Raw genomic sequence first — 13,833 nt, 5'->3', positions numbered from 1 at the left:
TTACTGTGTTTAACTTTACTGTGTTTAACTTTACTGTGTTTAACTTTACTGTGTTTACTGTGTTTAACTTTACTGTGTTTAACTTTACTGTGTTTACTGTGTTTAACTTTACTGTGTTTACTGTGTTTAACTTTACTGTGTTTAACTTTACTGTGTTTAACTTTACTGTGTTTACTGTGTTTAACTTTACTGTGTTTAACTTTACTGTGTTTAACTTTACTGTGTTTACTGTGTTTAACTTTACTGTGTTTAACTTTACTGTGTTTAACTTTACTGTGTTTACTGTGTTTAACTTTACTGTGTTTAACTTTACTGTGTTTACTGTGTTTAACTTTACTGTGTTTAACTTTACTGTGTTTACTGTGTTTAACTTTACTGTGTTTAACTTTACTGTGTTTACTGTGTTTAACTTTACTGTGTTTAACTTTACTGTGTTTACTGTGTTTAACTTTACTGTGTTTAACTTTACTGTGTTTAACTTTACTGTGTTTACTGTGTTTAACTTTACTGTGTTTAACTTTACTGTGTTTACTGTGTTTAACTTTACTGTGTTTAACTTTACTGTGTTTACTGTGTTTAACTTTACTGTGTTTACTGTGTTTAACTTTACTGTGTTTAACTTTACTGTGTTTACTGTGTTTAACTTTACTGTGTTTAACTTTACTGTGTTTAACTTTACTGTGTTTACTGTGTTTAACTTTACTGTGTTTAACTTTACTGTGTTTACTGTGTTTAACTTTACTGTGTTTAACTTTACTGTGTTTAACTTTACTGTGTTTACTGTGTTTAACTTTACTGTGTTTACTGTGTTTAACTTTACTGTGTTTAACTCTAGTGTGTTTATTCTCTGTGTTTTGCATTGCTGCGTTTTGTTGTGTTTTTGTATCTTTACTGTCCTTCCTGTTCTGTATTGAACACATTCAGCTATGCAGGCTTCATTATGTTCAGCTGTGTTTGGCATAACCCCTGTTACTGTGTAGCAATGGCATTATAATAGCAAGTGATGCTAAATGAGAGTCGGAACATTAGCTGGAGAGACAGCGATGTGTTAATCCTTATCTAATCAGTCTATGTACATAATCCTCCATCGCCAAGCAGCATATGGGCAGCAAGATTATCTATATCTGCAACACACACACACACACACATCCGAGCACATGCTCTTTTAAGTTCTTCTAAAAAGGTTGGTTTTGGAGGCAGAGGTGTTAAATTCCTACTTTATTTATCAACCAAAACGTCATTGTTACACACAACAGACACAACAATGTGTGTAAGTAACAACACAACACACCTGTGACTGAAGCGCTTTCAGCCTTTATTAGCTAAACCGCATATGCTAGCCTGCTACTAAAAAGGTGTGTGAGTTTAAACCTACTGGGTGGGAAACAATGCGCAATTAGTCAGAGATTAGCATTTTCACACCTCGCTTCACAGCTACGAATTGCGACTGCCGACATATGGATGCACACGGCACTGGAAATCTGTTCGATCGTGAACGCCGCGCCGGGCGAGAGTGGGATTTGCTTGGCTTGGAGCGTTGGTGGATAAATAGGGGATAAATAGGGAACTTGTCCAGAGGAGAAAAGGAAATTAGGTACGTAAGGCGAGCCGCTTTCTCGGCTTTAGCTTCACGTCTCCATTGTGAGAATAATGAAGATTAATAAAGCAGATTAGCTGCACTCGCTACACCTGCATCCGTATCGCCTGGATGAGCCGCAGACCACAAACGACACATCTATCACAGCAGCGTGTGTGTGTTTGTGTGCGCTCTTGTTGTGTAGCAGTACAGTAATCTTATGTTACACCCATTTACACAATGCAGTCACAAGAAAACGTCCATCTTTACTCCGGTTCTATTTGTTTATTTTTAATTATCTATCTATCTATCTATCTATCTATCTATCTATCTATCTATCTATCTATCTATCTATCTATATTTATTTATTTATTGTTTAATTATCTAATTAATTAATTACCTCTTTATATTTATTTGATTTTTTTTTTTATTTAATTATTTAATTATTTATTAATCTATGTTTATTTATCTATTTATTTATTTACTTGCTAACTTATTTATTAGCATAAGGTGAGTGAATATGTGGCACATATATATAAATATATATATATATATATATATATATATATATTTATCAATATACAACTATTTGATTTAGTGAAATCGCAAGCACAAGATTCTCCTCTCGCCTGTAATAACCCAGTATGAGAGCTGTACTCATATCCACTCACGTGACTGGAAGAAGAATTTGACTGAATGCTCGTTAGTGATGATGTCACATGACCCGAATCTGCGGTTAATTTTGTAAAATATCTCAAAATATCATGAATTTTCTGTTCATTTTTTACATTTTTGGCAGACTCCATTATCCACAGTGATTTATATTTTATACAACTAAGGAATTGAGGGTTAAGGGCCTAGCTCAGGGGTCCAGGAACCTTCTGATCATTAGTCCATCACCTTAACCACTAATCTGTGGCATGTTCATGTCTGTGATCCTTTAGGTACTGTAAGGTACCTCCACGCTTTTTTATTCAGTACATTTCTGTACGTATTACTGATCACAGATCAGATGAACGAGGCGTATTTCCGCGCTCCTCGTGCTCTCTACATCCTCGCTCGCTCTCCTGAACCCTTTTTAATTGCCGTTCGTTTTAAACCATCTGGTTTGGTGGTGAAACAATCAATAGGATGAAGTGCGAGCAGAATCTCCCAGGCGGAGGAGAGCTGGACGGAGGAATACAGACAGAGATTCTCATCCTGCGCAACCCTGAGTGGGTGGGGCTTTTGCTTTTACCCAGTGACATCACCAACCCTGATTGGATAACTCCAGTGTCTTTTAGCTAGCGGAGCTCCTAGGCAAAACTTTAATAGCAGACTTATAATTACAGAATCCTGTCTTTCCTCAGTCCTCAGGAAGGTGTCGTATCTGACGAGTCTCTTTAGTTCTGTAGCTAGTTTCCGTGGCCAGATCTCACTACTCTGGTGCTGCTAGTGAAACCATGGCAACTGCTTTAACAAAACAAAAAACTGGAGATAAGCCCGCCTACTTGGGACATAGAGAGCGGTTTAAACACAGCATGGCGAGATAAAAAACAAAACAAAAACGATGCTGATGTTTCAGAAGTTCCAGAATATTAAATATTAATCTAATAAAAGCCACACAGAGAATTATTTCCATTCTAGTGAAATTTTGACACAGAGCTGTCATATCGTTCTCATGCTAGCTCTGTGTTAAAAATTGCACTAGAATATAAATAATTCTCTGTGTGGCTTTTATTAGATTAATATTTAATATTCTTGAACTTCTGAAACAATTTAAATTCAGAATTCTATCTATCTATCTATCTATATATATGTATATATACATATATATATTTATTTAGTTATTTAGTTACTGAGTTATTGTTTACCTATTTGTTTATTTATTTAGTTATTTATTTATTCATCTATTATATTTATTTATTTAATTATTTATTTAATCAATTATCTAACTATTTATACTTGTTTGTTTATTTATTTATTTACTTATTTATTTATGTACTTATTAGCATGAAGCGAGTGAATACGTGCCACAGGTTTATGGTTTAAAACACGACCAGAGCTTGAAATGATGAACACGTCAGCACAAGGTTCCTCTATCTTAAAGACGTCCGTCCTGAAGCTCACCAACATCACCAACATCTACTGCTAATAATTACGAAATAATTATGAAATTATGACTGTATTAGATTATTATAGATATTGATATAGAGTTTAAATTATCAATATAAATATGATATATTTTTGTGTTTTTATTCCATTGTTGAGATTTCCATTTCTCAACAATTCTAATTTTTTGGAATAATAATCAAGAATGATTTTCATTGTTTTAGAACTTAGCCCCGCCCACTATTTTGATTGACACTGAGATGACGCCTCGAACCTGTGTTTTTTCTCCTTCTGATTGTTTTCATGACTTTTTTTGGCAACATTATGTGTTTTTGTGTGTGTTTTTTTTCCGCGAGCACAGCATTTTAAACTCCTCCCACCTGTCATCAACATTGAGCTTTCGCTCCTTGAACCTGCATTTTGCTTTTTTTTTCTTTTGATTGTTTTGATTTTTCAGTGTAACCCTATTCGCTTTCCTGCTCACGAAGACAAACGTCCAGTTGATGGAGAGGGGCGTGTCTGGACATTCGACTGCGTCTGAGCCACAGAAACTTCGGCTGATCGTGTAGAAATATTTTAAATATAATCTCACCTTCGTGTTCGTGTAATAAACTGTAGTTAATATCTTGTCATGAACATTCCTCATACACACACACACACACACACTCACTCACACACACACACTCACACACACACACACTCACACACACACACACACTCACTCACTCACTCACTCACTCACTCACACACACACACACACACAGTACACAGATTTATGTGTTTTTAATCAACCACATAGGTTGCTAAAGGGTGGTGTTTTCCTCTCTCTCACACACACACACACACACACACACACAGTATACAGATGAATGTGTTTTTAATCTAGCACATAGGTTGCTATAGGGTGGTCTTTTCCTCTCTCTCTCACACACACACACACACATACACACACACTGATGCAGTAGCCGCTCTGGTGTAAATATTTGAAGCGCTGCTAATTTCACTGCGGTCTGGCCTCTCTCCGGTGGGTTTGGAGTGCTCCAGGGGAAGATTACGCTAACACACTGGCTGTAAATCTGCTCCACCTCCAGCGGCTCACCGTCTGAGCTGGACTCGCTGATTTATGACCCGCTCGCTTCAGAGCGCTCTGAGGAACTCACACATGACTGATGAGCTGCAGGAGGAGCTGAGTACAGTACAGTACAGTACAGCGATACGATACGATACCGTACGATACGATACAGCAAAAAAAAACCACACACAGCGATACTTAAAGCAGCTTCATCAGAGATGACACGTATCCTGGTATTCTGTACAAGAGAAAAAAATTCTTTAGTGTCCAATCTGGAGGTTTAAAAGAAGAAACATTTGTTCACTCACACACACTCACTCTCACACACACACATATATACACACACATATACACACACTCACACACTTACATACACACATATACAAACACACTTACACACACATATATACACACACATACACACACACTTACACATACACCCACTCTCACTCACTGACACTCTCTCTCTCTCACACACAAACACACACACACACACAGCACGACTCTCTCTTCAGGGAAATATTGATCAGTTATTTTACAGCTCAGCAAATTCCTCAACTAAATAACAATGTTTTTTTCAGCAGCTTTGATATTAAAGTCGTGTCTCAGACTGAACACACACATACACACACACACACACTGCTGCTACGCCGCTACACCAGGAGTCACTGCGTCCTCTCGAACCCATGGCTGCTTCTGACAGACGGACGGCAAAAACCTGAGCAGATGTTAAGGACGTGCTCACAGATGTGGCCAAAGTCAGAGACAGGAAGTCAGACCTGTGTTCTGTAACCTGTTCTGGGGCAGTTTTTAACATGGAACAAAATCCCACAGCACACCAGTGAGCAAAATTTTACCACATGACACCCTGTCGCAAACATTTTACCACATGACATCCTGTCGCCTAACTCTTATTGTTTAGAGACGGCGTTTAAGCTTGGATAGCTTTTCACACACACACACACACACACCAAGTATGATGAAGTTATGGTAGTTAGATCCCAAATAAAAGTAACAGTGGCCTAGAAGTGCGAAATAAAATAACAAATCAGAAAAATAAAAATAAAAAAACAAGACAACAAATCTGAAAAAATAACAAATAAAAAAAACAAAAAAAACAAACAAAATAACAAATAAAAAAAAACAAATAAATAAATCAAACCCAAAAATAACAAAAATAAATAAATAAATAAATAAATAAATAAATAAATAAATAAATAAATAAATAAATAAATAAATAACAAAAAATAATAACAAATCCAAAAAAACAAAATAACAAAAAAATAATAACAAATCCAAAAAAAGCAAAATAACATATCCAAAAAAAAAACCTAAATCAACAAACAAATAAAAAAAATCAGAAAACAAAATAAACATCCAAAAAAACAAAATAACAAATCTAAAAAAATAAATAACAAAAAATAATAACAAATAAAAAAACTAAAAAAAAATCAGAAAGTAAAATAAAAATCAGAAAAAAAAAATAACGAATCCAAAAACACAAGGACAATTTAGACAAACCAGATAAGGTAGGTATAGTTTGTGAATGGAATTCTTTCCTCTGATTAAATGAAACTGTCACTCAGGATCTGTAGGAAGTCTAGCAGTAGCTGCAGCAGTAGAAAGTACATTGGTGTGTGTATGAATGCAGCTCTGCTCTTATAGCGCTCCTTACACGCTACTTAGCACAATTTTCTACTGCTTGTGTATCCTGAGTGACAGATGTCTCGTCCAATCAGAGGTCAGAATTCCATTCACAAACTATACCTACCTTTTCCGGTTTGTCTGAATCGTCCTTGTGTTTTTGGATTTGTTATTTTGTTTTGTACTTCTCGGCCACCGTATAAAGTAAATCCAAATGAAAAAGAACTTTCACAGTACTGCCTCACCATTCTTTTGACCATCACTCATACCAGGGCCTTCACCTGGGTCACCTAGGGAAGTGTCCATAATCCCTCAGGTGGACAGGAGAGGGGCTCATAAAAGGTCATTATTGCGCTACTACTGACAGAATTTCCATTATTCTGTCAGTCACTACATCGCAGGCACCAAACCAGATGCTGCATTAAAACCGCTCTCTAGGTTTGTCCCAAGTAGGCGGGCTTATTTCAATTTTTTTTTAAAGCAGTTGCCATGGTTTCACTAGCAGCACCAGAGTAGTGAGATCTGGCCACGGAAACTAGCTACAGAACTAAAGAGACTCGTCAGATACGATGCCTTCCTGAGGACTGAGGAAAGACAGGATTCTGTACTTATTTCCAACAAAGTCTGCTATTAAAGTTTTGCCTAGGAGCTCCGCTAGCTAAAAGACGCTGGAGTTATCCAATCAGGGGTTGGTGATGTCACTGGGTAAAAGCAAAAGCCCCACCCACTCAGGGTTGCGCAGGATGAGAATCTCTGTCTGTATTCCTCCGTCCAGCTCTCCTCCGCCTGGGAGATTCTGCTCGCACTTCATCCTATTGATTGTTTCACCACCAAACCAGATGGTTTAAAATGAACGGCAATTAAAAAGGGTTCAGGAGAGCGAGCGAGGATGTAGAGAGCACGAGGAGCGCGGAAATACGCCTCGTTCATCTGATCTGTGATCAGTAATACGTACAGAAATGTACTGAATAAAAAAGCGTGGAGGTACCAATTCAAGGTTTGAATTCCAGGTCCATCAAGCTGCCACTGCTGGACCCCTGAGCAAGGCCCTTAACCCTAATTGTATAAAGTGAAATAAAAATCTAAGTTGATCTGGAAAAGGGCATATGCCAAAAGTGAAGAATAATATAATCTCTCATGGCAAACTGGTGTATAATAAGCTACATTTTTATCTGTTAAAACATTACTGGAGTAACGAAGCTCCACACTGTTTTCCTCCAGGACCTTCATTGTTTTTGAGTTTGTTTGTTTTTTCAGGTAAACCTGAGGTAAAGTTTCCATTTAAAGTGCAAAAACTCAATAACATTTTAAACAGCATTAACACCGGTTGCTTTCCATCACAAGTGCACTGGGAGAATCATCGCTTTAGAGCGAGGCCAGTTCCTTAATGAATCTTCACCATTTTGCTGCTTTCCACATCATGGTAACTTTTTTTGGGGTTATTTAAGTTAAACGTATTTCAGATGCTCTAAGATCTAGCTATTTTGGAGAATGCTGTGCTTGTGATTGCACTGATTCGAATAGATTTCCAAAGAAAACCCTACAAAAAAGCAGCTTTTTGAATCCAACAATCATAAAAAAAAAACAACCTTCAGATGGACTGATATTTACCTCAGAAATCTGTGTAAATCTGAAGAAACCATGGTGGTGTGACATCTATCCAGTGGGCTTCATATGATTCCTGACTCACATGAATGTCCTGGAGATGACCACCAACTGCTATCACTGCAGTTCTTGGCCTTTTTTTGCGAATTTAATAAAGTTACTTAAACGCAGGATGTGATGGTGTGGTGAAACATGAACATCTGGTGCACACGAACATCTGGTAAGTGGAAAGTTCAGGAAGCTGAAACATCACGGTACATGTTCGCTCTGCTGCTCTTAGCATTACATCTGTGCTGAGGTCAAGTCAGAGAACGGTTCTTATCTGTTATCAGACTAAAGAGCCTGCGTCTGTAAGTTGATATAAGACACTGATCTCATTTCAGTCGGTTACTGAACACCATTGTTGGTGTAAAACTTGACATGAAGTAGCGTATATGATAACTTGGGTTTTGTCAGCATGGTTGTTGGTCCAAGATAAGCTGGTTTCATTGAGAAACTCCTGATCTGTGATTTTCCCACACAACAGTCTCGAGTGTGGAGTTCACACAGAGTGGTGCGGAAAACAAAGAACATCAAGTGAGTGGGAATTCTGTGGGTGGAAACATAAACAAAATAACTTTCTACATATGCTGTATCTCCATCATTGAGCATTTGAAGGCTTCGGCATGGAGGAGTTGGTGTTGAATCTATAATAAACTCAGATGTATGAGCTGCTCAGGAGCTCCTGGTTACACAACTCCAACTGACTGTATATAAGTGCAGAAAGGACATTATTCATAATCACACACTCTGGTGTTTATGATGATTTATAATCACACTCTCCGGGGTTTATGATGATTTATAATCACACTCTCCCTTGTTTATGATGATTCACACTCTCCGGTGTCACCCAAATGAGGATGAGGTTCCCTTTTGAGTCTGGTTCCTCTCAAGGTTTCTTCCTCTTACCCTCTAAGGGAGTTTTTCCCCACCACAATCACATCAGGCTTGCTTATTAAGGATAATTTAAATATTAGTCTAATATTAGTCTGTACTATATGTCTTATGTTCTGTAAAGCTGCTTTGAGACAATGTCCATTGTTATACAAATAAAATTGAATTGAATCCAATTGAATTGAATTGAATTGGTTCAATCTTCCAGGAAGGATATAGTACCTCATGATTCTAATCACTCTTTACAGCTGTGGTGAGCAGAAAAGCAGAAAATCTCACCATGCATGACACAGCTTGAGACGGATGAGCTGAAGACCACATCGGCTTCCGCTCCTGTCAGAGAAGAACAGGAATCCCAGGCAAAAATCACCCGCTCTGTCTTCAGCTGTCCAGTCTGTGTGAGTCCGTGCCTCAGATTCCTGTTCTTCTCTGACAGGAGAGGATCCTGACGTGTTCCCATATCCATGCTAGAACAGTTAAAGACACAGAGATCAGACTTTTCATCCTTTTGATGCTTGACGTGAAAATTAACCCAAGCACTTGGTCTGTTTCTGCATGATTTCACGCAGAGGATCGGCTGATCGGATAACTGCATGAACGACCTAATAAACCGGACAGTGTGAGTGTTTATACTTAGGCTAATGGTCAGAGAACAGCTTTGGGGTGTAGATTGACTTCTGATGTGGTGTTAAAATGGAAAAACGTCAAAAAAACTAGACCGTTTGCAATGTGGTGGAGGTACGGCGTTTCTCTCAGCAACCGAGATCTCAAACTCCGTCTTTGGTGGATGCACTTCACACTGAACAAAAAAATGGACTTCAATTCCACACTCTAGTTCAGAGCATGCTGACCCTAAACCTGAGATCTTTGATCAGCCTGTATTCATGAACCTGAAGTGAGGACTTGAATCTGACGTGTTAGAGTAGGAAAAAGCTCTCAAACCCACCAGACATGAAAGAGACAAAAAAAAAGAGACGAGTCAAGCTCCTTACCCTCCAAGCAGCACGTCCTCCACAGGCCCGAGTGGGTCATGACCTCCTCGTTCTTCTTGCTGGTCTCGTTCTCGTTGGTGGTTTTGATCTTGCAGACGCCTCGTGAGTACAGCCAGTAGTCTGTGCCCACAGCGATGGTCATGAGGCTGAACGCAGCAAACGCGCCCACCGTGCTCAGCAGCATCTGCACGCCACGGTCAAACGTGCCCATGCTGCTGCATTGCACGACGGGGGGACCCCCTTTCCTCTTCACGTACAGGAAATAAATATTGGAGAACGGAGGGGAACGGACCGAATGGAAAAAACGGGACAGGTTGGAGCGGAAGGAGGGGGAAGAAGACGGACGCGCCAGGAACCTTATGGTTGCGTTTGTACGATTACTCACTAGTAAAGAAATTTGGAAAAGCCTCTTCGGCTGCTGCTGTGCTTCTTACCTCCACTCCTTCTTACACTATAAGACCAGCTAAAGAAGATAACGCGATATACATGTACTAATTGCTTAAGAGGGACTTTAATGGCATGATGATGATCTGAAACCTGTATGTGACAAGCGCAAGTGTGAGTTAAATCCTTTCGCAGGTTGTGAGCTCGTCCCGTTCCCTATGATGTGTTAAAGGTGTTAAATACAGCACTCCGGAGGAATGCAAGGATGAAATGTTGGCGTGAAATGGGGGTGGACGGAGGAACAGAGAGACGCTTTGCCCTCTGTGTTTTAAAATCTGTATATATGCAATGTATCACAACAAGTGTGGAGCTAAAGAGCAGCAAAATTGTCTAACACACACACATATATATATATGTACATATATTTATACACACACACCGTGCTCCTTTAGTAAGCTCTCTAACTAAGCACCCTGTTTTAATAAGGAGAGACAGAAAAAAAGAAGCATGAAGAAAGGGATGGCAGATGCAGAATAAACTGCTGGATGATTTTCAAATGAAACCAGAAGACTATATGGAAGTGGTGTGCAGATGTGCCGGTGACATGCGTGTCACAAATCAGTGAAAAAAAAGAGGAGCAAATGCACGAGGGAGAAAAGCAACCAATCAGAATCAATCAATCAATCAATCAATCAATCAATCAATCAATCAACAGACAGATGAAAAGGGGAAATCAAATGAAATAAAATCAAAGGAAGACCCGGCTGATATCCTCTTTCTTTTCTTCCTAAAATTTTGATCCCCAGTTTCCATAGGTGGCTCCTAGCGCTGCGAAAATGTCCTCCGAAAACGAGAACGGCATCCGCGTGCGGCATCGCGCGACATGGACGGGGGGTAGAGAGAGAGAGAGAGAGAGAGAGAGAGAGAGAGAGAGAGATGCACAGTGGGTGGACGGATGGATTGATGTAAGGATGGATGGAAAAGATAACAGGTTCGGTGGCGCGCGCCTGCCTGCCCGCCCGGTAAGCTACCGGTCTTACCGCCGATTTTTTTCCCCCTCTCGCGCCGTTACATCCAAATCCGCGACGCCCGGTGATGGACGGACACGAGGCGACCGGCTCGCGCGGCTCCTCTGCGCCATGTACCGAGAAAAAGAAAAGGGGGAGGAGGAAGGAGAGAGAGAGAGAGAGAGAGAGAGAGAGAAAGAGTCCTGTGATGAAAAACAAAACGCGACGTGTTGCGGAAAGCAAGAAGAGGAACCGGAGCGCAGAGGAGGCGGGAGCAGACCGGAGACCGGCCCTCCGTTCCCATTGGCGCGCGCCACTCCTGCATGCTCACACACTCAGCGCGTGCACTAGAACCATAATCATCATTAGTTAATTAACAGCATAATATATGAATATATGTTATTATTATTATTATTATTATTATTATTACACCCATAGTGTCCATTTAGTCCTTTACATTTTGATGCAAACAGGTGAACGGTTCACGTGAACATAACGTAAGCCTTATTTATGTTGGATGAGTTTCTCAAAATTCGGCAGGTGGATGAAATATTAAATAATAAGTAAATAATAAGTTTTCCGGGCATATCTAAATAATAATAATAATAATAATAATAATAATAATAATACGCAATTTTTACTTTGTGTATAATAAAGAAAAAATTTAAAGCAGAGCTTTAAATAACCGGTTCTCAGTACGTCTGAGCGGTCTGATATTTAGTGAACTGCATAGCTGTGGTAATTTTTAAAAAATCTAATCTATGATTGATTCATTTTTAATAATGACCATAACAAAACTTTAATAATTATCCATCTTCTATACCCACTTTATTTCTAATTAGGGTCACGGGGATCTGCTGGAGTCTATCCCAGCACACATTGGGCGAAAGGCAGGGGTACACCCTGGACAGGTCACCAGTTCATCACAGGGCCACACATATAGACACACACACACACACACACACACACACACACACTCACTCCTATGGGCAATTTAGAATGACCAATCAACCTAATGTACATGTTTTTGGGCTGTGGGAGGAAACCGGAGTACCCGGAGTAAACCCACGCAGGCATGGGGAGAACATGCAAACTCCACACAGAAAGGCCCCTGCCTGTTCGAACCCAGGACCTTCTTGCTGTGAGGCAACAGTGCTAACCACTAAGCCTTTTAATAATTATATTTTTGCCTAAACAAGATTCGTGATGAGTGCTTGGACCCCTGCAGATCGCTGCTTGCGGCTTAGGATTACTCCACTCTTCCTGGCTAATAGCTAGCGTATCTTAGCTATAGCTTATCTTAACTAGCCGTTTTCCCCTCAGCCAAACCCCTCATAAAATCTACCTTAGCCGATTTATTATCCTGTGTGAGGAAGTTAATGCTAGCCAACAACAATTAGCAACAGCTTGGTCTGCTAGCTACGATTTCATGCTAGTGTTTTAGCACTTTAAACTGAAAGAAGCAGCTTCCCAGTGCTGTTTCTTTGCATTAAATCCCCCCTTTTTTGGATTATTTTAGCTTCAACCACCAGAAACTTTTCTAAAAACATTTCTGGTCACAATGTCAAAAACACCACCTCAAAAAAATTAAGTATTCTGAGGTAATTTTTTTAGGAAAATGGCTCCATAAGTGAATTTGACTGACGTGTAGCATTGACTGTGTAGTGATTGAGTGTAATATTATTATTATTATTATTATTATTATTATTATTATTATTAATAATAATAATAATAATAAGAAGAAGAAGAATAACTGAGAAGAAACAAAGCATCTCAACACAACAACACAATCTCAACTCAGAATTTTCTAGAAGCTCTCCTCAACCCCCTGTATAACTGCACAGACTATCAAAAGAAAATAAAGCACGATTTTATTCATTTTTCCTTTACTTCTCGCATTAGATCATGGTTGGATCTATAAAAAACAATCTATAAAACATTTTGTTTGTTTTGAGAAGTGAAATACTTCAAGAACGTTAAAGATTTCTCATATTACCAATGGCTAAGTTGTTGCTAACAAAAGACAAGTGTGGAGGTGTCCTTGTTGTTTTTTTTATATACTGTTTGCTTCTATATTGTGGATGTATGCTACACTGTGTGTGTGTGTGTGTGTGTGTGTGGCTGGCAGGTTCCTATCCACCATGGGAGCTTGTGTTTGCCTACGCGTCCCTGCATGCTAATCCGGTCTCCATTAGCTGTGTGACAATCACTGCAACGAACAATGAGCAAATAGCACTGCTAGCATTGGCCATGCTTTCCCTCTGTGTGTGTGTGTGTGTGTTTGAAATCCACTGTGAATTCACATAGAATGGATTTACTGGGAGTTAATGAGCCGGGCGTACATATTAGCGAAGTTTCGTTGGTGAGACGTCATTATGCTCTTTGTCGCCAGAACACCAAGCAGATTATATCACAGTCTAGATCTTATTAGCACTGCTAACCAGATTAGTGCCGCAAAAAAAGGGAGTCAATGCTAACAACAAGGGTGCCATTGCTAATTCTTTTACTTGGTTCGAAAATGAAATACTC

At 39.2% G+C, this 13,833-nt stretch overlaps 1 protein-coding gene across 1 annotated transcript in view; it reads right to left on the bottom strand.

Moving 5' to 3' along the window:
• LOC131362326 (voltage-dependent calcium channel gamma-2 subunit-like) overlaps positions 1–11,544 on the bottom strand; it is a 76,449-nt gene extending 64,905 nt beyond the window's left edge. The window contains exon 1 of the mRNA XM_058404261.1: positions 9,914–11,544. Coding sequence (XP_058260244.1) covers positions 9,914–10,124 — 211 coding nt within the window. The 5' untranslated portion in view covers positions 10,125–11,544. The remainder of the gene's footprint in view (positions 1–9,913) is intronic.
• Between the last annotated feature and the right edge of the window lie 2,289 nt (positions 11,545–13,833).

The sequence above is a fragment of the Hemibagrus wyckioides genome, linkage group LG02, assembly GCF_019097595.1.
Source record: "Hemibagrus wyckioides isolate EC202008001 linkage group LG02, SWU_Hwy_1.0, whole genome shotgun sequence".
NCBI classification, from domain to species: domain Eukaryota; kingdom Metazoa; phylum Chordata; class Actinopteri; order Siluriformes; family Bagridae; genus Hemibagrus; species Hemibagrus wyckioides.
Note: the sequence above shows the minus strand (reverse complement) of the source record. Positions and strands in the feature narration are given on the sequence as shown.